The sequence below is a fragment of the Lutjanus erythropterus genome, chromosome 11 (assembly GCF_056507025.1).
Source record: "Lutjanus erythropterus isolate fLutEry1 chromosome 11, fLutEry1.hap2, whole genome shotgun sequence".
Lineage (NCBI taxonomy): Eukaryota > Metazoa > Chordata > Actinopteri > Lutjaniformes > Lutjanidae > Lutjanus > Lutjanus erythropterus.
Genome location: NC_139327.1, coordinates 25575043 through 25602364, shown reverse-complemented (window position 1 = coordinate 25602364; position 27322 = coordinate 25575043). Strand labels below are relative to the sequence as shown.

The 27322-nt window shown below is 39.5% G+C and overlaps 1 protein-coding gene across 1 annotated transcript in view; it reads right to left on the bottom strand.

The window, feature by feature from the left end:
* The window catches only part of nbeaa (neurobeachin a), a 167504-nt gene that overhangs the window by 18729 nt on the left and 121453 nt on the right, over positions 1–27322 (bottom strand). Inside the window, exons 26-41 of the mRNA XM_084729805.1 lie at positions 27163–27186; positions 25616–25699; positions 23460–23640; positions 21434–21558; positions 21172–21240; positions 20883–21051; positions 18679–19067; positions 16707–16843; positions 14658–14812; positions 13561–13687; positions 11508–11627; positions 9311–9444; positions 7227–7288; positions 3912–3976; positions 3290–3398; positions 1412–1578 (exon numbers count right to left, since the gene is read on the bottom strand). Of these exons, the coding sequence (XP_084585931.1) occupies positions 1412–1578; positions 3290–3398; positions 3912–3976; positions 7227–7288; positions 9311–9444; positions 11508–11627; positions 13561–13687; positions 14658–14812; positions 16707–16843; positions 18679–19067; positions 20883–21051; positions 21172–21240; positions 21434–21558; positions 23460–23640; positions 25616–25699; positions 27163–27186 (2117 nt within the window). The remainder of the gene's footprint in view (positions 1–1411; positions 1579–3289; positions 3399–3911; positions 3977–7226; positions 7289–9310; positions 9445–11507; positions 11628–13560; positions 13688–14657; positions 14813–16706; positions 16844–18678; positions 19068–20882; positions 21052–21171; positions 21241–21433; positions 21559–23459; positions 23641–25615; positions 25700–27162; positions 27187–27322) is intronic.

The window sequence follows — 27322 nt, the reverse complement described above, 5'->3', positions numbered from 1 at the left end:
TGATGGGAGGCAAATAAAGTGTGCATTTTGAGACTTCCTTCAGAAACTATAAAGTTAAACTCTTTAATTCTGCAATATTGTCTTTCAGAGGCTGTAACGGGCTGAGAAAGTGAAGTGTCATATGAAACTAGATGACCTCAGCCACTGGCAATTGGCACAACATGACCTTGTCGAAAAGGTGAGTCAATAACACTCCAAAGTTTTGATGAGGGGAAAAACTGGCATGGGCATTTTGAAATGGTTCCCTTGACGTCTCACCTCAAAATATCTGAATAAAAACTGAGTCACCCCTTTACAGACATTAGCACTTAATGCTAATCCCATGGGGCTCCCCATGTTCAGATGTATTTGTTGCGCTGGTTGAGATAATCTATAATTAACCCCACCTGTGTTCATTTATTTTGAAATTTCCATTACACATTTTGAAGAAAGGCGCCTAGCCTGAAACATTCATCTGGCAATAAACAGTCAAAAGGTGAATGCTGTTCTAGTTATTAGTTTTTAAACTTTTAACATTTTAAAAGTAAACATCACTTCTCTCCAAACACCAATAATTTAAGCTGAGAGGAAAATAAACATTACATTTACTTCTGTATGCTTTGGATCAAAGGGGTTTTGTGAAGAAAACAGATGAAAAGTAAGGCTTAGTCAGGCGAGTGTGATTGACAATAAGCATTAGGTGTACAAACGTTAAAAATAACACCGGGGCCAGAGCACTTCAGACGCAATTTAACTTTAATTAGTTTTATATGTGAGTGCAAAAGGTGCTTATTAACAGCACGCACGTATAATTTACATCACCGACAGTGACACGAGGAAGACAGGCGTCAGATGCTGCGTGTCACATGTCCTCACATTAAATCACATGTCCTCAGAGTGGCTGCCAGCCTGGAGGCAGATCTGGATAACAAGCAATCATTGATTTAATGTGTGGATGTCAGTCAGAGTGCTAAATATGGAGATGAGGTTAGGATTCAGCTGTCTGCATGTGTTGTGGCTGATGCACATTAATTCATGTTAAATAAAAATGCATTTTATAAATGAGACGTAATTGTTTTATGAATCCTGCTTTTCACAGACCAGATTATATGTTATAAATGGATTTTTATTATTCTATGTTTCAGCACTGATTTTATCCAGAATTTAAAAACTGTGACGTGTATCTGATAATACTCCTTTTTCCTGTATTTACACAAATAAATATACAGTGGTAATAATGTGTTATAGTGATAAAGGATCAAACATAATGGACGGTGCTGACTTAATAATGACCTCACACTCTGACACCAGTCTCTCATTAAATGCTCGAAGCGTTCCATGTGAGCACTCAGCCACCGTCTCCTGTTGAATGACGTCCTGCGTAGTCTAAAAGTGTCCCGGACTATAATTTGACGCAGCATCTTCCGCTCACCTCTGTGACATTGTGCCCCACGCTCCGTGCTTATTGGTCAGGATGTTGAGGATCTTCTGTTTCAGCTGGTTCGCAGTCACATGATCCCTGTGCTTAGCGGCACTGATGAGGTGATCGCACATTTTCTCCTCCTCTCTCCGGTCCGCAGCGTACTGGGCACAGTTTGACTGCAGGAGAGCGGGACGTAAAGAGATAAACAGGGAGCAGAAACAGTAAGAAATCTAAGAGATGAGGAAACAGTAACTGCGCAGTATGTTTGATGAGCCTTCAGATGAAAATGTAAATGTAAATGTAAATGTAAATTAAATATTGTTGTGCTGTAGAGATACCCTGGCCTACACATCATATTCTACAAACATCTTTGTTTGGAATGGATCAATGCAAAAATTGCACCATAGCCATTTTAATTTTTTCAATGAAAATGAAAATAATTATCTAAAAATGATCATTCTCTCTAACACTGCAAATCATATGCAATCTGAATATAAGTCAAAATAATCACAATTAGATATTTTTTCAAAATTTTTAGCCCAACTGTTGACTGGAGCTAAAAAAATAAATGAGTTCATATTAACTTTTTAGGTTTTACAGGTTTGTATTTTCCAGTGTTGGAAGAAGCGCTAAAATCTTTTACTCAAGTGAAAGCTGCAATAAAACTGCGTGGAAATACAAATTTTACATAATGGTACCAAAATATGAGAATTAAAAATAATTAAAGCACCAAAAGTAGTACTCATTATGCAGAATGACCCATTTCAGAGTGCTATTTCTTATATTATTGTATTATTATTTCTGATGCATTAATGTGTTCATCACTTAAATGTTGTAGCTGGATAATATAATAATGTTGTGGGATAATTTAAATTTCTTTATATATTGTTGTTGTAGCTTGTTGTTTCTCCCCATTAGATTAATTTAGTATTATTATAAATAAGATATTATTTCAATTATTATTATTTAATTTACTACTTTAGAATTGTGAGCACCCTGCATTTTTTTCTTGAGTAAATGTACTCGGTTATTTTCCACCACTGGTGTTGGCGTATGTGTCATCCGATAAGTAACAAGACATTTCAGTACAGAAATCCCAAAGATTTGTTAAAGATGATTTAGAAACAGTGTCATCACTACATAATTTGCCCACTAGAGGGAACTGACAAGTTCACTTTTCAACTGTAAAATGTCTCCTCAGTAAAAACATCTCATCAAATTTCAGGGATCCTTCTGAAAAATGTATTTATGTTAAAAAAAAAAAAAAGATTGGCTGATTTATTGTTATTCAATTAACAATAACTTCAATATTAATATCGGTCTTAGACTAAAAAGTTCCGTATCAGTTGTGCTATATCGCTGTCAAAACTTCAGGGTAATAATTTACTTTTTTTCCATTTAAATGGTCAAATAAATTACTTGAGAGTTTCTCAGCTGTGTCCTGTAAAAATCAGCTGAAAATCAGTTTAAATGCACTAATTAGAGGGAATAATTTGTTGGTGACAATCAGTAAAAACACTGAGCATCACAAATTAGCCACCAGCACTTTTACTTGCAGGCTGTAACAGCAGGCAGTTTGTAAATTTTTAAACACAGGGGATGGACCTTGTTCGTTTTGGTCACCTGCGACTGTATTTTTCAATAATAATACTTGAAAAAATACGATCGGGGCCATACATTCTAACTTGCACAAACCTCAGTCAGACAAAGGATCAATGAGTCAGGCAGACTAGACCAATATTTTCTGCCCCTGCACTCTCTCTGCTACAGAAAGGAGGGGTGGCAGGTTAACAGAGCAGCTGCATTTTGGTCTGTCTGCCAACAAAGGGGATGCATCTCCCCCTAAATCACCTACTGCTCACACTTCACGCTAAACAGCAGTGGTACCTCAAATTCTGCGTGTTTGTGAACGTCCTCTGCCCTCTGTCTGTTCAGGATGAACTCTGCTTCATTGGCCACACGCACGATATGATCCTTCATGGCGTGGCACAGAAGCCTGGTGGAGGAGTGAAAAACAAACATGGGGATAAGTTAAAAGAGAGGAACAAGCATTACAGGAATTAGCACCAGAAAATCTAATTCTCCACGAGAACTTCCCTCAATTTGGGAAGAATATCTTAATTGAATCATTAAGACTGGTTCATGATTTGCTGTTGAAGCTTATTTATGTGTGGGTAAACAGTATGTTTAAAAAGTACCATTGCATGACATCCTCTTTGTATTCTACTTTAATTAAGTTTTGTACCAATAAACAGCTTAGAGTAAAAAAAAAGAAAAACAAAATCACTGGCACTGAAATTAGCCCAGCCCAAATTAACTATAAACTTAATTGCACTTTAATGATGCGACTTCCTACTGAACACACATGGCACCATGCACTTATCCTGGCGAGCTTCTCATTAGGGCTCTATCATCACAGTCATTAGTTGTTAAGCACTGATAATGGTGTTCGTGTTAATGTGTGAATCACAGGGAATTATGTGGGGTGACGATCAGCGTGATGGATTACCTTCCCTCATTGATGAGCTCAATGAAGGCCAGTCCGGCGTTCTTCTGGATGGAGTTCTGCCACTCCTGAAGGCAGAGGATACATCACGATTAATAAGTGTCTGGTATTCATTAATCCTATCACTGTATACATTTTAATTTTTACACTGACATAGTACCTTATCTGGGAATTTAATTGAAAACTTGTTAATAGATAAAATAACCAGATTTTTTTTGGCTAATCTCTTAAACAGTTACAGAGAAAAAAGATGCAATTCAATTACAATTACTGATCAAAAATGTTGGTGATTACAAAGGGGTTACTTCTAAATTATTTTTGGTGCAAAGCTTATCTGCAGAACATAACTATATAGAATGTCTCCATTTGGCATATTTCCAGACAAAGTGGGTGAGAAATTCTCTAATTCTAGTTCGCTTGCCACCATATGTTATTTTATTTTCCAGAACCATCTGCCGACCCCCAGAAATGATCCCCATTAGGGGTCCTGACCCCCAGGTTGAGAACCACAGGCCTGATGTACACTGTGTGTCACAAAATCCCCCAGAAATTTCTATCTACCTAAGACCTGGCAAATCATATTTGTTCCTTGTGGGAGACATGACACTGAGGCCTTTATTTCAAACATCATGCATGCAGTTTATTTGATTTCTAATAAAAAGCACAACCTGAGCTTTCTGTTGATGCAACACACATGGAGGTGTGGCCAACAGAGCACATTGTCTGTCAAATTTAGAACGATATATTGTTCTGGATTTGTTTGTTTTTTTATTTATGAAAGTCCTAACTCTATTATATTAATATTAAGCCTTTCCAAATACACATTTTAACCCACTTCCTGTGCGGAGGACAGGGGGAAGTTGCTTTTTCTCAATTTCAGCCATTTAATATACTATAAGAAACAGAGCACTGAGTGGGACTGAAGAGTTTCTGCTCTGTGTGACCACATGATCCGCCTATATCTAGTGTGAAGCTGCACAAAGACGTGGACTTTCTGCACCACCCTGCATTTCAGCTGATCTGGCTGCTACAAACAGCTGGATCTAGAACAGGTCAGACCACCAGGCCTCTGTGAGACCTGCAGAAGAGAGGTCGCAGTATGCACTTGTTTAAAAAATGTTGCAAGACAGAAGGATGCAGTGAGAAGATGTTTGTGAAGTGTGTAGTTCAACATGTGACAAGACCAAGACATGCAAGCAATGACAATGAAAGTTTATCATTACCAAACTGATACTTTATTACGTGGGTTTTTTTTTTTTTTGGAAAATATTGACCTGACATCCACTACAAGGGACATTTTATAAAACATAAAGATTATAATTTAGAGAAAAAAAATCCAAATTACTTAATTACCAACTTTTTTTCTTGTGGGTTTCAGGAGGCTACGAATTCACAGATGGTTGAAAAAGGTCAGAAACCAGCTTTATTCAAGAGGAAAACACACAGGAAATGAACAGTTTTGTCATTTATCATCTCCACTGTGAAGGTACATGAGCACAAAACATCTAAAAATAAGGCTGAACAAACATCTTCAGAGCTCTCTAATGAAAATGCATCTGTCTACGAGTTTGTGAGTGTTTCATGTGTTTGCGCATTTAAGAGTGGAGACTTCTGAGCAGCATGAGAGTGTTGCTGAAAGCCTCAAACTATCAGGGCTCCATTAGCTCTTAAGGCTGTTAAGGACACGTGGGAGCATCTCCCGTTACACCCCCCCCCCCTCCCATCCAATCCAGAGGATCGATATGTGGGCTAGGGTTCGCTCTCTCGGGCCTCTAATGGCAGACGAGGCCGGAGCCGGGGGTAATACTATACATGCTGACGAGCAGCCAGGGGAAGAGGAGGGAGTGGTGAGAGGAGAGGAGTTAAAATGGACTAGAGATGCAGATGGTTCAGGTGAAGATGGAGCAGAAATAAAAAGGAGAGAAGAGAGCACAGATCACAGTGATAGTATTTGAAGAAAAAGATGAGCAAGAGGCAAAAAAAAACTGAGGGGCTCATCCAAGGACAAGAGCTCACACAGGCCACCAGAATCCAACAAAGAGAGCGAATACCTGGGAGACAAACTTCATGATATAAAAGAAAAAGAACACCGGTCACCTAAATCATCAGGGGGACAGTCAGTAGTGGTAAGTACCTCTGTGTTAGCAATCTGTCTTTTGAGTGTTAATCAGGAAAATAGAGATGCTGTCTTTAAATGCAAGTTAGAGAAACCACCTCAGTGTGATATGAAATAAGTCTTATATCCAGTTATATCCATATATATATAAGTTGCATTCAGTAAATGAAAAGTTTACAGGCATGTGACTAAAATGGAGAATTCCTTGTTGTTGATGAGGGAGAACTATGGCGTGGTGATGCATCTAAGTTCATATTGTATTACATCTGCAATGCGCTCATTACCCAGTCAAGCCTGCTGCACATGGCAGATTAGTAACTAAACAGCTTCCTTTGTGCAACCGATGCTAATTACTACTCGTCTAAAAAACAGAAACACTTTTAGACTCATATATCTGGGAGTTAGTTTTGTTGTTTGTGGTGATTTTGAGACTCGGTTTGTAAAGTTGTGCAATGACAGATACAAAAAAAAACAAGGGCTGAAACTTGTTTACCAACTACGCCTGTCACCTTCTCTCGTCGGTCAGCCAACAGCGCATGTTGTCCAAGAGATATTTTTTAACAAGTGCATCAGCTAATATAAAAATATGTTCATTATTCCCTTTAATTTCTCATTGAAATGTTTGTTAGCTTCTATCTGTTTCCTCCTGTAACTGTGATGCACACTGACTGACACAAGCTCGACTGTCGTTGACAAATCGTTGACTATCAGGACTACTTTGTTGACTTATCTTATTTATTCTTCTGATTATTATTTTCTATAGTACATTTGCAAATTCAGTTGGGTCGAGGGCAACATAAGTACTTGGTTACGATTAGGAAATAAAACTATTCAGTTAAGTTTCATAAAAGATCACGGTGCAAAGTGCAAATAGCATTGTTGAATATGTACACATGAGTGCTTGCTTCTGTCATGCTAGGCTTTATACACCCAGAGTTTAAATACTCCACCCAGGGGGCAAATAGCATTGTTGGCTACTGACACCTAGGTGCAAATAGTACCCTTTAAGTATGACGCATACCTCCCATTCATAAACATTCCTGTCCTTTCTAGACTTATTTGTCTCCTATCACAATTACAATATAATTTACTTCTTTCAAATTCCTCATTTCGAAGTGTGTTGAGTTGTTTCAGACGACATGAATCATACATGTGAGGACAGTAAACGGAGAGGCGGAGAGGAGAGGTGTGGCATTACCAACCTGAGAACAGAGCAGCATCACAAGCTCCACCACTGACGTGCTCGACTTCATACACACCAGACCTGCAGCACAGAGACACACAACACAGTCAGGCCTCTCTTTCTTTCTCTCAGACACACACACACACACACACACACACACACACACACACACACACACACACACACACACACACACACACACACACACACACACACACACACACACACACACATTGCTGCGAGACACAAAAATATCATCAAAGAAGACACTGTAGTGTCACTGGTTTCTGCTATTGTATACAGTCGTCATAGTGAAGTTTATAAAAAGCATGCCACAGAGAAGACAGGAACAAACAGCAGAGAGACAGAGAGAGGAGGGTGGGGGAGAGAGGGGGTGGAGCAGGAAGTGAGCAGAAGAAGAGAACAACACTGAGACAGTGGATCACGAAAAAACAGGACACCAGGAAGCGGGTGGGCAGAGGGAGGAGTGCATCACATTTAAGACAATCTATAATACCAGTGGTATTAAAGGGATAGTCTGGATTATTTGAAGTGGGGTTGTATGAGGTACTTATCCACAGTCAGTGTATTACCTGCAGTAAATGGCGAGCTGAATGTCTGAAGCTGAAACTATGAAATTCTCTGTTTTCCTCTGAGACTATTCGGGGATTTTCTGGGGATAATTAGTTATCCCCAGGGAGACTCAAGACTGGCAAAATTTAGAAGAAAAGGCAGCGAGCTGTGGACGTAGGCTTTGATGCACATTTTGTCAAAACATTAAAACATTTTTTTAATTCTGTGTATATGCTACACATTTTCACAACCGGAGAATGTAAGATTTTAGGCCTACAACAATGATAAAGTAAAATGTTAAAAAACAAACGTTAATAATTTCTAGGGGTGTCATGATCCTCTGAAAACACGTATTTAAATGCTTTTTATGCATTGGTTTGGCAGAGTTTTATAAAGATCAACAGATCGTTGGTTTAAGCTGTCATTTACATTTTCAAAATCTTCTTTAAAAACACTTTTATGATATAAAGTGTGATAAAACGGTTAGTAAGCATACGCTGCATGAGGAGGGGAAGAACAGCCAATTCTGCCTTTCATTTCGATTACTGAAACTGAAAGCTCATTTTGACTGATTTTCAATTTAACATTGACATTGTAACACTTCCATTCATTTACATATTTTTCTGTCAAAGCCACAGGGAGCCACTGGAGAAGGGCAAACGAGGAGGTTGCAGACCCTGGGCATCATTTTCAATGCTTTACCTTACCATCTGACGTTTTTCAACAGGAAATTGCCGAAGACAAATGTGGTTCTCTCTCACTCTCGCTTGACATCTTACCTCACAGAACAGAGAAGTTGCTGGTCTACCACTGCCTCGATCGGTTAGTTTGTGTTATTTTGTGACTGTGTCTAATATGAGCTAACCTTTTAAAACACTGAAGCCACACAATAACACAAACTAGATCGAGGCAGTGGTGGACCAGCAACTCTGCTGGTGGCTTTGGAGAGAACAATATTTGGCTTACTTAACAACAATATCTCATCAGAAAAGGCTGTCTGATGGCAAAGTAGAGCGGTGGAAATATTTTAAATATAGCTGATATTGATTTTTTTAGGTGCCTGAAATACATTTTGCTGCTGACCCTGTTCACAGCAGTACATTGCTTAGCTTCCTACGCTAGGACTCCTGCTGCTTTTCCAAACCAGGGAGGTGTGCTGACCACCTTCTACTGTAAGCAATAAACTGACTACAGATAAATACCTCATACAACCCCACTTCGAACTCCGCAAAGTACCCCTTCAATGTTAAAACTGAGCATAATCTGATCTAAAAGTATTGATTATCTAGCTAGCTGTTTGAAAACGGTGCAAAATACTTCATACCTGCTTGACGAATGAGTGAAGCAGCCAGCTCAAAGACACTCACCTGCTCACGCACTCATTCTCAGCCAATCACACGTCCACACGTTCACCCGCTCATTTCTTCTCCTCTCAGTCGTTCTCACACTCAAACATAACGGTGAGGGACAGTGAATGGGGAGACTCCACAGAGAGACGCCAGTTAGAGAAAAAGGAGCCGTGTACAGCACCTGTACCTTCTATGAGCAGTTCCTGCCCATGGCTACCCAGCAGCGTCCTGGACAGGAAGGGGGCAAAGTCCACAAAAATCTCCCTCAGCAGGGGGGCCACCTTCTCCAGAGCACGCTCCAGCTTGGTGGTGATGCTGCAGGGGGGAAATAAAGTGAGAACAAGATGAAGAGAATGGGAGTGAAGATAAAATACGCAACACACAGATGAGGGTAGGAGAGCATGTGGGGCGAAACCCGAGGGGGATATACAGTAGGTGATAAAGGGAGCTAGGAAAACATGCAATAAATGAGCAGAGAAAGGTGAGAAAAAGGGGAGGAAAGGAAAGCACAGCACAAATTACACACGGGAGGAGAAGGGAGACGGCAAGCCGAGAGATGTTCAAGAGAAAGAAATAGAAAAATGTCTGAAATGGACACAGAAAGACACAAAAACTTACAGAATTAAAGAGTATGTAATGATGGTTTGGTATGGAAGCACTATGCCTGGGTTAGTATTGGTAAGGAAAGGTTGATGGTGCTACAGTTTTAAGGCTAATCGTTGAGCTAATCAACTTAGCATTGTGGTATGAGTGAAGCTGGAAGTGCAATAACCTGCCAAAAGTGCCCTTATTTTAAAGTGCTATTATATCTTGACTTGTCTCGTAAATGCTTCACATCTTTATATTAGTGTCTTTATGTGTGTAAAGGTGTACTTCACGTGCAGAGTAAAATAGTTTTCTATTCTATGTTCAGGTAAGAAATGGAGAAAGTATAAGGCAGGAAGAAAACAGCAAAGCAGACTAAACTATGGAGCCATTGTGGCAGTGAAGTGCATATTCTTGGCCTTATAAGCATGTGATTTCTGACACAGACCTGGGTCACTTGCGTTTACAAATATTAATTTTGTTTTAACCCACTCAAAATACCAGATTGGTGACATTTGCTAGATTCACATGGCAGGTTAAAACAAGCATTTGAGTCCGTTTGAAGGTAAACTTTTTTAACCTGGATCCTGTTTTCCAATGTTTTTGTGTCCAAGTGATAACGTGGACAACAAGTTTAAAAATCTGTGCAGTATTGAGAGAGAACGCTGCACCTGCCAAAGGCTAAAGTAAGGTACATTGTAATCCTTATCGGCAATTGTGAACCCTTTTTAAGCAAATCCACTAAAAAAATCCACTGAGAGGCTACGATTGTTATTTCAAATGTCTGACAACATTATGTAAAGGATTACTGCAGAGACAGACCTTGATACAACCAGAAACACCTGTTTTATTGCTCTCAACAAACTAACTCCCTTTACAAAATTGTAATTTTTGAGATCGATTGTCATTCAAACTCAACAGAGATGTTTTAGCTCGTCTTTCTACTTTTCTAACAACCATCAACTCTGGTTGTTTGGTCAAAATAAACCCTTAATAAACTGCTAGATGTGAAAATATCAGGAGAGGAGCAAGAAGGAAGTTGAATATCAGAGTGGCGGTGGGAAAAAAAAAAGCGATGTAGAGCCAGGACATTTCCACATTTAATGTGGTGAATTAAGGGTTTACTTGAGCGAAACCAGAGCTGGTGATTGTTAGAACAGTGGAAAGAAACCAAGTCAAGTTTGAAAGAATTCTGTTTCACGATAATTAAATTATAGTTTCTGTAAAGGGAGTCTGGCGAGAGCAATAAAACAGGTTTTTCGAGTTAAACAAAACTCATTTTACTCTTTCAAAAAGGTCTATATCTGTAGCGATCTTTTCCATAATATTGCAAGACACTTGAATAATGATGATGACTGCAGCAGTCTCACTCTATACAAGAGCAATTTCAAAGATTGTTGTCCACATTAGTCGCTTTGACACAAAACATGGGAAAATAGTGTCCAGGTTGAATATCGAGGTTACCCTTTAAGCAAATTGTTGCTATGAGCCATTTGCAAAGACAGTTTGACTCAGGTCTGATCTTGAGTTTGGGGTTAGTGTGAGAAAACGGCCATGCTAGAAGTGACAGAGATTTACAGTGACTGTAAATATGAAAATATGAGTTGCTGGCCTGAAACAAAAGTGATGCTAACTGCTGAAGCTGTCAGCAAAGATGTCTGTCCTTTCTCCCATGGCATTCTGGGAACATTTAGTCGTGGCTGGGCGTAGCAGAAGGTGTGTGGTGGAGGTGGGGCAGAAGAGGAGAGGGGGGTGGGGGTGGGGGCATGGGGACAGGACGAGTATCTCCTTGCCTAAAACACTGTCCTGCATCTCGGGGAGCTGCCTGGAAGCCTGCCAGAGAGCTAAAAGACTTGAGCTCAGGGGGCGTCTGACCGCTGCGTAGCGCACACTGCGCCACCTCACAATAGGCACTGCAATACAAACCACACACACACACACACACAAACACACAAACACACACGTTCAGACATGCACACTGATTAAGTTGCACATGCACACGCACACACGCTCCCACTCAATTGCGTGTGGCCTTTCAGAAGCACACGTAACTGCACATTTCATAACAAACTGTCTAACATGTCTAAGGAGAGAGTACATCGACAGAAATGTTACAGTACAAACGGCCACAATATTCAAAGGAATTATATAGATTAGTTCTTATTATAATGCTGTTTTCCTAATTATTAACAGTCGCAGATCATCTTATATTTTATTAGTGAGATGCCTACACAGAGTATGGAAACACAACTAAAACACATATTTATGTTTATGACAATTTTATTTACATGTTTTCAAGAAAATACTTTGAAATCCATTACAACTGATACTGTCATACTCTACAGTATATTGTCATCGACACTTCTTATGCCCCGCCCCTTTCTGCTCTGTGCTCCAATAACAGTTGAGTAAGCTTGGTACCTTGGGCCACTTTCTCCTTTCTGTCAAAATCTACATCTTAAATTAGCTAATGTTAGCACAATACTAGCTAACTAGCTAGCTAACTATTGATGCATATTAGCCATGAATGTACTGTTCAGAACTGGATATCAGACTACAAAAAAGTTTACTAGCTCCTTCCTTGAACATGCGTTGTAGTGTTTCCCTGCTGTGCACATGTCTGCAAGGCTGAGCAGCAATGCCCTGTCAAGGTTCTATTATATGTCTATGATACTAGCTAGCTAGTTAGCTAGCATTAGCTGATGCCATCAAAAATTAGCTACCTATCTAGCTAAAGATTGATGTAAAGCTATTAAGTGTTTTGCTAATATTAGCCACCTTAAGAAGTCTATATCAAGATGTCAGCATCGTTTAACCATCTTCAAATGATTTTTTTTCAACATAGACAAACTTATGACATAGTTTAGGTTGTGACTTGAGGGAAACTCTTCGTTTTGGACACACAAGATTTGTCTTGTGTGCAATCTGCTATTTGCTCTTGCTGTGATTATTACATTTGATTGAGTTGTGTTTGGTGAAAACTGGGGCAAAAGATTATCAATTAAAAAGCATGTAGGATCTGATAACTATTCACTTATTTCTTTCTTTTATTTATTTATTTTTCTTCGTTTCTTTAAGCATGTTAAAAAAAAAAAACATAATCTAATCTGTCTAAGAACAGGTAACAGTAAAAGAGAAAGCCGATCAACGTTTGAACATTGCTCAACTGTTATTGGAGCACAGAGTGAAAAAGGGCGGGACTTATGAAGGGTCATTTGTGAAATTAAAACACAGTAGCCATGTCAGGGATGAAGAGCACCATAGTGTAGACTGAGTGAGATGTGTGGGTGGTATGCGTGCATGTGAGCATGTGAGCATAACATACTGTGTGTGCGTGTGAGTTAGCACAGATAAAGTAGTTTTACCATATTACTACCTTGATTTTTGTTAGTTGATACCAGCTATATAGAGCAATATCAGAACTTGTCCAATATATATTTTTTATATTGAACAACTCAATGTGGAACTGCTATTTTTGTGAATTTGGATTTCTAGTCTTTTGTCACTTAGTACACCTGTCAAATTTTCAATTAAAGTCTTTAATTTAAAATGTGGTTAATCTTTCTAATATGTGGGTGCACCTTAGCTGTAACCCTGCTATATGACATCAGTGTGATGACTGTGAACTGCTGGTGAGATTTCTTTGGGAAGGATGAACCTAAGTGTGAAGTGGAAGAGGGACAGGAATGGAGTGGAAAAATGACAGGCACCCAAGAAAAAACAAGGACAAAGACAAATCAACGTCAAAACAAAAAGCCAAAAGGAGGGGGGAAAAAAAGAAAGAGCGGTAGGAGGAGAGTGAATGGTCGAAACGATAAAGAGCTTTGTGATGCCGAGAGCTCTGACCTCATGTTCTCCATCGTGTCTTCGGGCATGGGTGCCACCGTCTGCACCGCCGGCAGATTCTTACTGGTCGCACCGTTGACAAACGAAGAAGAGGAGGAGGAGGACGAGGAGGCAGAGTCTGTGGCACCTAGATGGCAGGACAGACGGGAGAGTGAGTGATGAAAAATAAGACACGCATTACAGTCACATGAATCAAGCGTGACCGAGATTAGCCTGCAGAATAATAATAAAGGAAATGTATTAATGTCTCGATCAGCTGCGGCCAAATTCAATTTGGATAGTGTTTCACTGGACATGCTGCTGCTTGTCTTCTGGTAATGGGCCCCGTTTGTGAAAATAGCTTTGCAATCAATATACAGAATCCATTCCAGGGAACAAATCCCTTCCTTGTCCATTATGCATGTATGATACAGTAGAGTATGTGTGAGGCTTGAATACAAATCCACTCTGCTACAGTGGATCTGCTGAGTATGAAACAGCACTGATCTGCATGTCAACTGATGTGTTTTTGATTCTCATCTTGTTATCCTGTAAATGTATTCTTATTTAATACCATTTCTGGATCAAAAATATTTAATACATGGCTTTATCTTCATCTGTGTTTCCCGCTGTATCAAATGTGAGCTGTGTGATAGGTACATTGTCCAGCACAAGACAGTTCACAGAATTAACTTTCTTCTTAAGAGATCTTAAAGTTTCCGTGTTTTCTGCAACCACACTGATCTGGATCCTGCCCTTGAAATAGGCTAAAAGTAATCATGAAAGGATCCAATGGTGCTATCGGTTCATTCTGTTTCTATTCTAGTGCATTCTGGCTGTCAAAGGACAGAGGAGGGAAGCATCAAAGAGTTTTGTTGAAAAAAAAAAAGAGAGAAGAAATTCAGTCCTGCTTCATCGAGCAGCCTTTGAATTGCTGGAGGCTTTTCACACAAACACCTTCGTCATACTGCAGGTGTCTGTCTGCCGAACAGATGCAGTGCAAAGATTTATGTGGGTAAAAATAGCCAAAGTTATGGATTTAGAGATTAAAATAGTAGTGTCACGAAGACACGTGTGAAGAAGATGTGTGTTTTTTTAAAGTGCAATATATCTCTCACCTGTAGTGTTGATCATGCTCTTGGGTGTTGCTGTCGCAGCAGCAAAAATGTTTGGTGTGCTGCCAGCAGTGGCTGCTCCACTAGTGGTGGGTGTGCCCACTGTGTTGACTGACAGGCTGCCAGGCGGCGGCTTTTTGACTGGAACCACAACGCTCCTGTTAGACATGAGACACGAAGACATTAGACAAACTTGGTCAGTGCCTGCGGCGTGTGAGAACATCTGAGAGGACAAACATACAGTAGACTTCCATCACACTCAGATGAAAGCATCAGATGTGTGAGCTTGTTTATTGTCGGTTTATGCCACTATAACAAAACTAAGAGCAACTAAAACTATATTATGATTGGCTGCTACCTTGGCCAGGTCTCTCTTGTAAATGAGATTTTTTAATCTCAATGGCACTTCCTGGTTAAATAAAGGCAAAATAAAACAAATAAACATCAGATAATCACATTTTTTTCATAAACCTTTTTAAGATACAGCGCCAAAGTTTGTAAAAGTGTCCATGAACATCCCCAAATCACAAGATTTCCTGACAGCTGACAACATCAGGAAGCTAGACAGATATTTTGGGACTTAAGCACCTCGACATCAGGAAGTGTCTGTGCTTAAATGTTTTGTGAAACTCTATTACCGTATAAGGACAACTAGAGAGGTGTGACTGCTGGCTGTTGAAAAGCTGATGCTAAATTGCATTGCCGCCTTGAAAAGTTGAATACTATACTGTTTGAATGATGCAGAATATTTTAATATTGTTGAAAGGCTGATGTCAAACTGTACTGCTGTTGAACAATGCAAGTAATGTCGGAATGATGTGGAAAGTTTTAATATTTGTTGAGAGGCTGACTCTAAACTGAACTGCTGTCTAATGATACCAATAATGTAGTTATGATGTGGAATACTTTGCTATTTGTTGAAATGCTGACACTAAACTGATTTCCTTCCAAATCATCTTTAATGTTTAAATACTCAACACAGTTGGCCTCAGGAAGCTAGAAGGGTATTTTGGGATTCATGCACATCAGGGAGTATCTGTGCTGAAACGCTTTCAACATCTTGAGCTTCTATATGTTACAAATAAAAGGTTTTCAGAAACATATTGTCAGAAGGTGCTGCTAATATAATCCATGTATGCATTTTTCAATATGTAACAATGAAGAAGATAAATCAGATTTATTCCCTAAAACGCCTACATTACAGCATGTAACTATAATCTAGGGATGTAAGCATCTTAATTTCTAAAGTGCGGGTTATACGGCCGTTATTATTTAGAAGAACTGACATATATTTGTTTAAAAACACTACTGAAAATACAGTTTTTAACAACCACAGTATGTATTTTCCATTAATTTATATGCGCTGATGGATCAGATGTATCAAGTCTGTCTGCATGAGTCGGACAGGCTTGATACATGGGGTAGAGGTCCTGGGAGATGGATATAGAGCCATCCGTGATCTATTATGCACATCGTCTTCAATCAATATCTGAGCTCTCAAGGACTGCCGCAGGGCAGGATCAAGGAGACTAAGTGATGCACGGGAGAAATAAGCAGGTCACCAATCAATGGAGAGTCTTTATGTTAACAGTTTGGAAAAGAGAGGGAAATTTGCACATCTGTTCAGAGTTTATGTCCTGTTACATCCAACAAATTTATTATTCAGCTCTATCTGTAATGTTTTCAAATACATGATGCACAGTAGATGCAAGAAACTGCTAACAAGCTATTGTGCTGTTGCCACATTTTTATGCTTATATGCACATTATTGGACTTAAATTACAAAAAACCAAAATCAATTTGACTGCTGGCAAGTCAAGCACATTATTTATGCTTGTTTATCATCCAAATTACTTTTTTTTCCTAAATACTAATCAATTAATCGATTTCTGTGTCCATTGTTTTTCCAAAACTGATGTTCAGCAATTTGACAAACAGCAGTACACCAACACACATCTGCAAAAGATCATTACTGGCTAGAAAAATCTATTGATTGATGTATGTGTCTCTGTCTTCCTGCCTCTTGTAGGTCAAACAGTGAGTGGGACTGACCTGTCGAAGGAGTGGAACTGCATGGGCAGCATGGGGTGCGTCTTCAGGGCGGGGTCTGGGTGATAGGGCGTCGGCCCAGACTCCTGTCCTAATTCCCCACCGTCAACTGGAGCCGCCACCAAGCTCTTCAGGATCTCCTGCACGTCAGAGAGAACAACCAGTCTGGTGACTAGAGGACACACTGCTGAGGCTGCGAGGAGTTTAATGGTTTGACAGGGCACAAAATGAACTTTTTGGTCTATATTATTAACATATATAAAGAGAGATGGACAACAAAACAGCTCCCCAAAAGTGAAGCCAAAGCTAATCTTCACTGCCATCAATGAAGGTCATCAATCCCCTCTGGCTGCCTCAATGTTAGCAAATGGGATATGGGCCAAAATAAAAAATCAAAGTACACATCAAATATATTTTTTCCAAAAGATTTCTGCCATTTCAGGTAGTTCTTATTGCTGATGTATGTTCAAGTGTTCATTTTCCTGATCAGTCATTAGGTTTCACACCATGACTGAAAGCTGAGCTCTGCTCACGATCGACTGGCTGGACGGGCAGGACCTTGAAAGCAAGGCTCCAACCTTGATCACTACTGAGCAGACTCTGGCTCCAGAGATGACAGCGCTCTTATCCAGGATATTTTGGCTTCATTTTTGTACAGTGGGAGGAAGTGGAGCTGTGGCATCCATCTTTATTTATGTTAATGATCCAAACCATATTTGAACGTGTTCAAAGATGAATGGGACCTCAGTAGTGTGAAGTGTAAGCATTTATCATCTCTATGAGTGGAAATACATATGCTGACATATTAAAGGGACAGTTCAAAATAAAAACATTTTACCTGTAGTACAGTTTTGGAGATATCAGCCACAGAGATGTCTGTTTTCTCTTAATATAACGGAGCAAGACGACACGCTTCTTGTGGTACATTCGAAGAAAATTCAACAGCATTGTCTCTTTCTGGAAATCATGACCTACTTAATCAAGATAATCCACAGACCTATGTCCATGGTGCTAATGCCAGAGATGGTCAGAGTACTCACATTCTGTACTCAAGCAGAAGTACAGTTACTTGTGTATAAAAATACTCCAGTAAAAGTAGAAGCACTGATTCAACTTCTATACTTCAATGAAAGGGAAAAAGTACTGCACTGTTTCTGTGCAAAGCTAACTGAACATCACATGATACTATTATTTTAAATAAAATAACAAACCAATATACTGATGGAAATATGAACATTAGCTTTGCTTCAATGTGCAAATCAGTCTTCAGCAGCAGAACTTGACACATTGTGACCAGCACAACATCTTCTTTCTTTTGTTAGAAACTCTCTCATCTCCATAGAAAAAAACGTTCAGTCTCAGCAGCAGCAGCTTCTTAAGATTTTTTGAATCAAGGCTAAAAATCAATCCTGCAGTGCTAAAAAGCCTTTGACAGGCAGCTGACTGATTCACCAGACAACCTTTCTCCGCGGTCGAGTCTCCCTCTCTGTTTTGTCTTGTTAGGTCTGTGGTGTTTGATACGCACTGATGTATACATCAAGGACTCATGGTTTCTGTGTTATTTTTATGCAAAATAAAAATAATCAATAATTTCACTCAAATGCATTAAAAATACCAAGCCTGTTTTGAGGATTTAAGAAGTTCAGATATTCGTATTAAAATGTGGTAACTATTTGTTAGCTATTATTAGCTAATGTTACATTTCAGCTGAGAAGGACGACATTAACGTTTACATTAGTGTCATCTAGTTTAGTTATATTGGACAGAAGGCAGACGTCTCTGTGGGCGATATCTCCAAAACTTAGCAACTCACACCAAAATAACCAAAAGCACTACAGGTAAGAGGAAAAATATCTATTTTTGATTTTGCAGTGAAGTACCCCTTTAAAACATATTGCATACTGCTGCAGGAAGGAATCCAATCACAATTAGAGTCACTGGACACATCTGGATACAAGCAGCTGGTCTGACCCACCTTGACATTGATGCCTTTGTTTGTTTGGCTGATGCTGGAGATGGACGAGGGCGGAGCTTGGCTGGAGTTGGGGGTGGAGCTGGGGTTGTGGGGGGAATCCAGGAGGCTCTCCTGTGACCTCCTCACATCAGACAGGCTACACAACAGATCTGTGCCGCCTCCCCCACCTCCTCCGACTCCTCCCATGTCTCTGTCTCTGTCCCTGTCTGTCTCTCTCCCCACCAGGCCGAGGCCGAGCCCCAGACCCATCTCCGAGCCGTTCAGGGACCCCGCCACGTGGCCCTCCTCGCCGATGCCTGAGTCTGTGTGGGGGAGGCCGGCCCGGGGAGAGTCGTCCACAGGGGTGGGGGTCTGCTTGTCACGGTCAGAGAAGGCTGTGGATGGGTGCTCTGGAGGATTGAGGAAAGAAATAAAGGATATGATGTGAATTTATGAGGATAAACACTGATATAATTACACACAAAAACAGATTTATTTTTGTTAAATGCACTGTCAAGAAATTGCACAGCATATTATCTATTTTTAACATTTCACACTCAGCTACTTCCTCTCACTTGAACGCTTTTATTTCCCTGTTAAATAATACTCTTCTTTGTTATTCCTTCTGTCTTTGTTTCTCTACTGGTTTCATATTCTTCACAAAGGTGTGTTGTTTGCCTGAGGCCTGTATTCACTGTACCAGTGCTACAATGATGAGTCAACACTGGCTCATCGGAGATTACAATCAATCAGTGAATCAATAGTACAACAGGGGGCTTGAAATGCAGCCCTGGGGTGCTCTGGTGTCAAAGATCACGTTTGAAGAGGTGAGTCCACCTCACCATGTGGATCCTCATGCACAGTGTCTGGTTATATAAAACCACTCAGACTAAGGTTCTCTTAAACTTTTATTTCAGGAAACCTTATACGAGTTGTATAAAATCACCCTAAGGATTTCCTTAAGATGTGGTAAGGGAAAACTCTTTAATCACTAAGTATTTGCTGTAGCTACTTAAGTATTCCTCTGTGTGCTGCCAGCACGTCTTTAGCCACCATTTTCCACATAAAATGTTCAGGGGACCAATAACAGTCTCTTAAAAATGTAATTATTCGAAAAACATAAGATAATGGCTGACGTTTTGGTGACTGAAGAAGAGGAAGAGATAAGACACATTTTTCAAGACAGGGAAAATCCACTGGACGCTATGAGCGATGCACATCTGGTTAGAGTACAGATTTGAGGTTAGCACTAGCAACTTTGTAGCTAGCTAGCCAAACATTAAGACAAGCCTTTTATGTATATTTACATTAACCAAACATTGACAGGTACCAACAGAAAAAAGGAGTAATATTTTCACCTATGGTTCATTTCACTGTAACGTTCTTGCATTGTTTTTGTCTGTTACTTCTTTTCTGTTTGTGTTCTTTTGTTAAGGCTGTTGAGTTAAATTTACTTAGAATTATGTACGAATTATGTACGTGTGCTTTACATATTCTTCGAGAACGCCATCCTCACATTCTGTTCAGTTTGGCTTTATTTTTTTCTCTTTGTCGTCAATTTTGAAGATGCTAGCTAAAAATTTGACACTGATGGTGTTTAGTAACATTAAAGAATGATGTGAGTGAAGCGTAACCATGGTAACTAACATGTGCTGTATTATTAGGAGCGTTGCATGAGCCTCTTAGTTTCAAGAGTCATTGAAACTTTGCGAGATTTGTACATATTGTTTATTTATTTATTGTGCTTGTTGTACAAACTTATGTTTTATAATGTAAGAATGCTGTGGTTAAGATCTGATACTGAAAAAATATTACTGCTTTTCTCCACAGGGGCCTCCAGAATCAATGAAATATGAAGTTCCTTGTAGAAGCTTTAAATAGGAGCACAATATGACAGGATTGTGATCTAAAGGGGTTAAAAAGATTTTTTTTTATATTTCATCTCGGCTTCAACCTCTGCTTCAGCTGTTTTTTGCTTGTTGGCTGCTGATGGCCTCAAAGCAAACATAAAAGTTGTTAAGCTCTCTTGCCAGAGACACGTCAGCACTTGACAAGAGGTGGGTTGTAATCTGTCATAGCTCTTAGACTTTGCCACACGAGTCTGTGATTGCCCTCCTGGTTTTGTAGTCCCACTCCCTTCTCTTTTTTGCCTCCTTTACTGCTCATCTTATATTGTAACATACTACACTGCACTGATTTTGCTGCAAAAAACAAACAATAATCACCTGTACTGGTTGGGGAGTTGATCTCATGGCGGATGCTTCTCCCTGATAGGCTGGTGGACCTGCCAATCTCTCGCTGGGGTTCCAAGATGTCCCGGTACTTAGACACCATGAGAACTGAGATAAAGTAGACGACTGCCAGCGCCAGAAACTGAGCCTGCTTACTGTCATCCTACAGTTAAAATAACACACATACAAATACAAATTTATTCAGTAAAATCAACACTCTTTGCACTTGTACCCACACATATATACTGTATATCCTAAAAAATACACACAGACTCATGCTTACCACATCTCTGAAAACCACAGCTCGAAGACGATTGATGTCTACATCCTGCAGGAGTCTGTCGGGATCCTGCTAAATATGGAAGACAGAATGTCAAATGTGGTGTGTCATACATATGCATGTTTCTGTGTCAGATTTTATGTGCTGTGTGCAGGATGTACATTTGATTTGTGTGAGTGTGTGTGTGTGTGTGTGTGTGTGTGTGTGTGTGTGTGTGTGTGTGTGTGTGTGTGTGTGTGTGTGTGTGTGTGTGTGTGCGTGGTACCTTGCTGGTGGTGGAGGCACTGTGGAGGCTGTCCTGTGACTTGCTGCTGGTTAAGGAGGACTTGCAACTCCGATCTCTCTGTCTCTGTCTGCACTCCAGACAGTTCCTCACAGCCACGCAGCAAACTGATGGACAAGCACAGACGTGTGAGAGATGAAATCTGTAAGTATTAAACACTGGTGGTGGCTTTTTACATTTTTTAGGAAAAAAAGTAAAACTGAAGTGGGTACACAGTAAATCCTGCAGATTGTTTATTGGCATCTGTTTTTTGGCTCCGTTGATGTACCACAGATGCACAGATTTGTTTTATGGGTATGTACATTCAATCCAAGACCAATAACTGCAATATGAACAAGCAATATAAATGAATTACACAAAGGCCTGTTATAAACTGGCAATTCTGAACGAGATAAATGGGTGCACAAAATGAAAAGATAGAATTTCATAGTTCAAGACTCAGAAATCAGCACCTAGATGCACTTCCATTGCAATGCACACTGAGTTTATGTTGTCTAAATGCCAAAAAGTTATCTAAAACAGTTTCAGAAGTCATTTAGGAACCAATAATGACAAACTGTGTTTCTGGCTTGTAAATGTGACACATGGGAGAAGTTAGCCTTCAGGACTTTCTGCCAGAAAGCCTCTGTAACACGCAGTTGTACTGCATGTATTGTCTTGTACTGATTGGGGCTGCTATTGTTTGCCTGAGACCACAACATTCAGAATGTACTATTTAGCTCATTACTTTTTTTTATTAATTATAAATATTTTATGGTATTTCAAATTCACACAACTGAAACTTTAAAAATGTTGTATTTATTTTTCGTGACCTCTCAAGGCTCACCTGCAGGGTTTTCACTGTCTTAAGTAAGTTATGAAGCAAAGTGACAAATTCTTTGCAGGTTGTAAATGTGGCCCCTGGGAGAAGTTAGCCTTCGAGACTTTCTTCCAGACAACATTTGTAACATACAATTAACACCCTATTTGAATCCAAACCATAATCTTTTCCTGTACCCAACTAAATTGTGACAGAAAACTGAAAAACAAATGAACAAACAAAAAAAGATAATAAGTCCTCTATCAATATTTCGTATGTGCAACAGTGTAAAGCCTGTTAATATTGCATATTGCACATATTTTCCCTGTTTTTTTTAATATTTCCACTTGTTTATCTTGTTCCACATTTATTTCCTCTTGTTTATGTTGCTTGTTTACTTATTTATTAAAATATTTTTTATTGTTGATTCTCTCTACTTTGCTTTCTACTTTGCTGCTATAACAATTACAAATTTACTCATTGTGGAACTGAGAAGAAAGAACTAATCTAATCTTATAAAAGTTGAGCATCATTCTCCTGGATGGAAGTTCAGGGCTTAACCCAATGCTCCACCACGACTCATAACTTGGACTCACTTTTTATACTGTGTCACCAAACTTTTTAAAGCCTTTCTGCTAGAAACCCTTTTCTAGGCTTTCTGACAGAAGTATTTCTGACAGAAAATATTTCAGATTAACCTCTCCTATGTGTGTAAATTTGAGGCACTTCTGTTTTTCTCTGGTTTACATGATCGAATTCTGAATATCTTTGAATTTTAGACCAAAAAAAGACAGGAGTCTGAACAGGTGATCTCAGGGTTTGGGAAATTGTGATGGGCTATTTTCTGACATATTACAGGCTAAACAATTGATCAAAAGAATAATCATTAAATAAATTGTGATGAAAATGTCTTAAAAATGTTTTAAAATATTTAGATCAAAGGACCAGTGTGTAGGATTTAGTGGCATCTAGCTGTGAGTTTGAAGATTGCAAACACGTCGTCTCGGTCAACAACAACAACAGCAACATGGCAGACTCTGTGGAAGAGGGTCTATGCCTTCTGCAGATATAAACAGCTCATTCTGAGGAAACAAAAAAAAAACCTACTGTAAACATACTTATAAATATCATATTCAATTTCTACTAATAAATCCTTGTAAATCTTACACACTGGCCCTTTAACACTGAATATATTGAGCAGGCACACACCCAGGCGGAGGCACTGCCTCATCAGCCCTCCTGATGACATGTTTTTCTCCGCTTCAATCTCGCTGAAGTTGAGAGAGCTGGCAAAAACCAGAACGTCCACCATGGCCATGAGACGAGACAGGAAGGTGACCGCTGTCTCCGAAGACATGCCCTGTGTCGCCTCGATGTTTTCCAACTCCGTCTGGGAAAGGGAGGAAAAATACACACAGATGCCTTCCAGTTATTCAGTGAAAAACTAGCATGTTAACATAATGAACTGGATGCTCTCATTGTTTTTTTCAAAAGGTAGTATAATAGTGTAGTATCCTCTTTTTTTTTTAAAGGGACAGTTCACTCCAAAGTCAAAATTACATGTTTCTCATCTTATCAGTAGTGCTTTTTATCCATCTGGTTTGTTTTGGTGTGAGTTGAAGAGTTTTGGAGATATGGGCTGTAGAGATAACTGCTTTCTCTCAAATATAATGGAACTAGATGGCACTTAAATCTGTAATACACTTACTGTAATTTATGATAGAATTACCATGAAAAGGCCATCAGAGTTTTAGGAAATAAGTTTAAGTTGAAAAATTGACTTCTCTGACAACAACGTTACAGCTACAGTGTCCTGCTTTGAAGTTTCTATTCCGGGGCTGAATAACTGTTTCAGTTTGCCTGTTTCATGTTAGCTACAGTGTGTTCATCAAATGAGTACCTGTCTGTGTATGAGTCGTAAGAAGTCATTAATATTATTTTAGAAGAAGCAGATGTTTATAATGATTGAATTGAACAATATGTTAATGAAGTTTGGCAGGCAGTGAGACAGGCAGCCACTGAACTCAAACTCCAGAGTGTTTATTTTCAGAGTGGCGGGCTTTTGTTTTCAGGATAACGGGCTTAGCTTTACATAGTCTTGCAGTCCTGCAGTGTTCCTGCAGCCCTCCTTGAGGCTGGGGAGGAGGGCGCTGGGTAAACATCTCAGACTGTATATTAAATAGGGATTCAGCCAACTTGCTATTTGGACTGCAGTGCTCATTTTTGGATGTGCAATTGCCACATATTGCTCCATTAATAAACACAACAACAGTGTCTCTTTCCAGAAATCATGACGCAGTTACTGAAAATAATTCACTGACCTTGTTGTGAGCTGTTTCATGAAGGAACTATTTTCTTTCTATCCAAACAACACCCGCTCTAATGGATGAGAGGCTCATGTTTGTGACAGTGCAGGATGTAAACATTAACATCACCTCCTCAGCTGAGCTGTAACCTCTTGGCCATGACTAGATGCACACTTCCTCCTGCACTGTGATACCGTTGGTGGGTGTAGTTTGGTAGAAAGAAAGTAACCTCCTAACAACATGTCTGTAGACACATGGTCACAATTTCTGGGAATAGACACTACTGTTCAGCTTTTCAATTTTTTTATTTGTATCCATTATACTCAAGAGAAAGCAGACATTTCAATGACCAATACCTCTAAAACCTGGCAACTCACATCAAAACAATCTAGAAGGATAAATAGTACTGCAGGTAAGAGAAAAAAACATGTGTCTTTTTGATTTTGGAATGAATTGTCCTTTAAAATACAGAAGTAATCTTTAGAAAATGTATGCAGCGGGGTCTTACATGAGCAAGACCGCAACAGTCATGGCTGGTTGAACCAACAAACAGGAAAAGCAACCTTTGAATATCATGCTGATTAAGTGATGATCTGGCAACATGAGGTGTTCTACACAACACAGAGGAACTGATGACACACAGGTAATGGTAACAGTGGGACTGTGACTGGAGCAGTGTGGCCTATTAGCAGTGTAAAGCTAACCTTGAATATAGATCATAGGAAATTAAACAAAGTCCCCTTATGTTCACAAAAAACCCAAGTATTTAATTACAAAATTTTCAGTGTATCTGTATTGATAGTAAATCTGCAGGCAGCATAACAGGGGTTAAAACTTGCAATCAAACCAAGTGTGTGTGGTTTGCTGTGTCTCTGCTTCAGTGAGCAGGGTGTGCAGGGCTGTGGAGAGTCGACAAAGTGCAAGCATCTGGAGGCTCGTCAGAGCGAGTGAGCACGGACATTTGGGGGAATAACAGACACACAAGGTGAGGACAGAAGGGCTTGGGTTGGTGCTCTTAGCTCTTCTGGTGATGGTGGGAGTCTCAGGCTCTTTACGCACCTCTCCCCCAGCGCCTCCTCCCCCAGGAACAGGGGTCACCTCCTCTCCCTTTGACCCCCTCTGGGGTCCGGCTCCTCCTGCCTTCTTTAGTGTTGATACAAATGGGACAGGCTTAGCAGATGCAACCCCTACTGACTTTTGGAAAACTCTCATGCGCTTTGCTTTTCTCATAAAATATACTATTTTCACGTCTAAATATACAACCCAGATTTCAAGAAAGTTGGGAAGCTGTGTAAAATATAAATAAAAACAGAATGCAAAACTTGCAAAAACTTTTTGACCTATATTCAATTGCATGCAATACAAAGACGAGATATTAATGCTCAAACTGAAACTTTTTTTGTAAATATACACTTACACTAAATTCAATGCCTGCAACTTGTTCCAAAAAAGTGTGGACAAAGGCATGTTTACCACTGTGTTACATCACCTTTTCTTTTAACAACACTCAGTAAAAGCTTGAAAACTGAGGACACTAATTGTTGAAGTTTGAAAGAGATTTTTTTTTCACCACTCTTTTTCCACTTGATATACGACTTCAAGTGCTCAACAGTACGGGGTCTCTGTTGCTGTGTTTTGCACTTTATGATGCACCACATAATGGCAGACAGGCCTGGACTGCAGGCGGGCCAGTCGAGTACCCAAACTCTCTTTTTTTCTACAAAGCCACGCGGTTGTAAGATGTGCAGAATGTGTCTTGGCATTGTCTTGCTGAAATAAACAGGGACGTCTCTCAAAATAGAAGTTGGCTGGATGGCAGCAAATGTCGCTCCAAATCCTGTTTGCACCTTCTAGCATTAATGGGGCCCTCACAGATAAAGTTAGCCATGCCATGGGCACTAATGGACCCCCATATCATCACAGATGCTCCCTTTTGAACTTAGCACTTGTAACTTCTGGATTGTCCTTCTCTTAAGTCCAGAGGACTCAATGTTCATGATTTCTAAAAACAATATGAAATGTGAACTATCACCAGTTACCATTTTTTTGAGAATTCCACAACTTTTCCAGTCTTTTGTTGCTCTTGTCCCAACTTTTTTTTAAAATGTTTTGCAGGCAGCAAAGTTGATCAGTTTGGACACTGTCTCTGTACTGTTTTCAACATATCTGAGGTCAAATAGGTTTTGCAAATCATTGCATTCCATTTCTATTTGCATTTCACTACTAACTTTTTTGGGATTGGGGTTGTATTTTGTCATTCTAATTTCTCTTTATGATCAATCCACCTCCTGGCCTTTTAGTCTGTTTTAATCCCCCTTATTTGTATAATATTCTAACAGTGTCAAAATATCATACAAAGTGTATCTTGTTCAACATATCTAGTCCTTATAACTTAAAGCACTAGATACACTGAGGCAGAGAGATTAATGCACACCCACAGTAGATACAAACAGTATAAGGGGGAGTATTGATTAGCAGCAAAGGAGCACAACAAATAGAAACACTATGGATGTCAGACAAGCAAGGTTTAGTGTCAGTCACAATGGTAAATAAACCAGAACAAAGTATTAGTAGAATAGAAAGAGAGGAAGAAAACTGCAACTTACAGTGTTGGCACTACTCTTAGAACTCTGTACATGCAAAAACAGACAAAAACAGAGACAAAAAAGACAAGAAAATACACAGAATACATGTAACACAGAGAGGAAAAGAAAAAAAGAAAGATGATTAAAATAAATAGATCATCACACTATCAAATTAAATAGA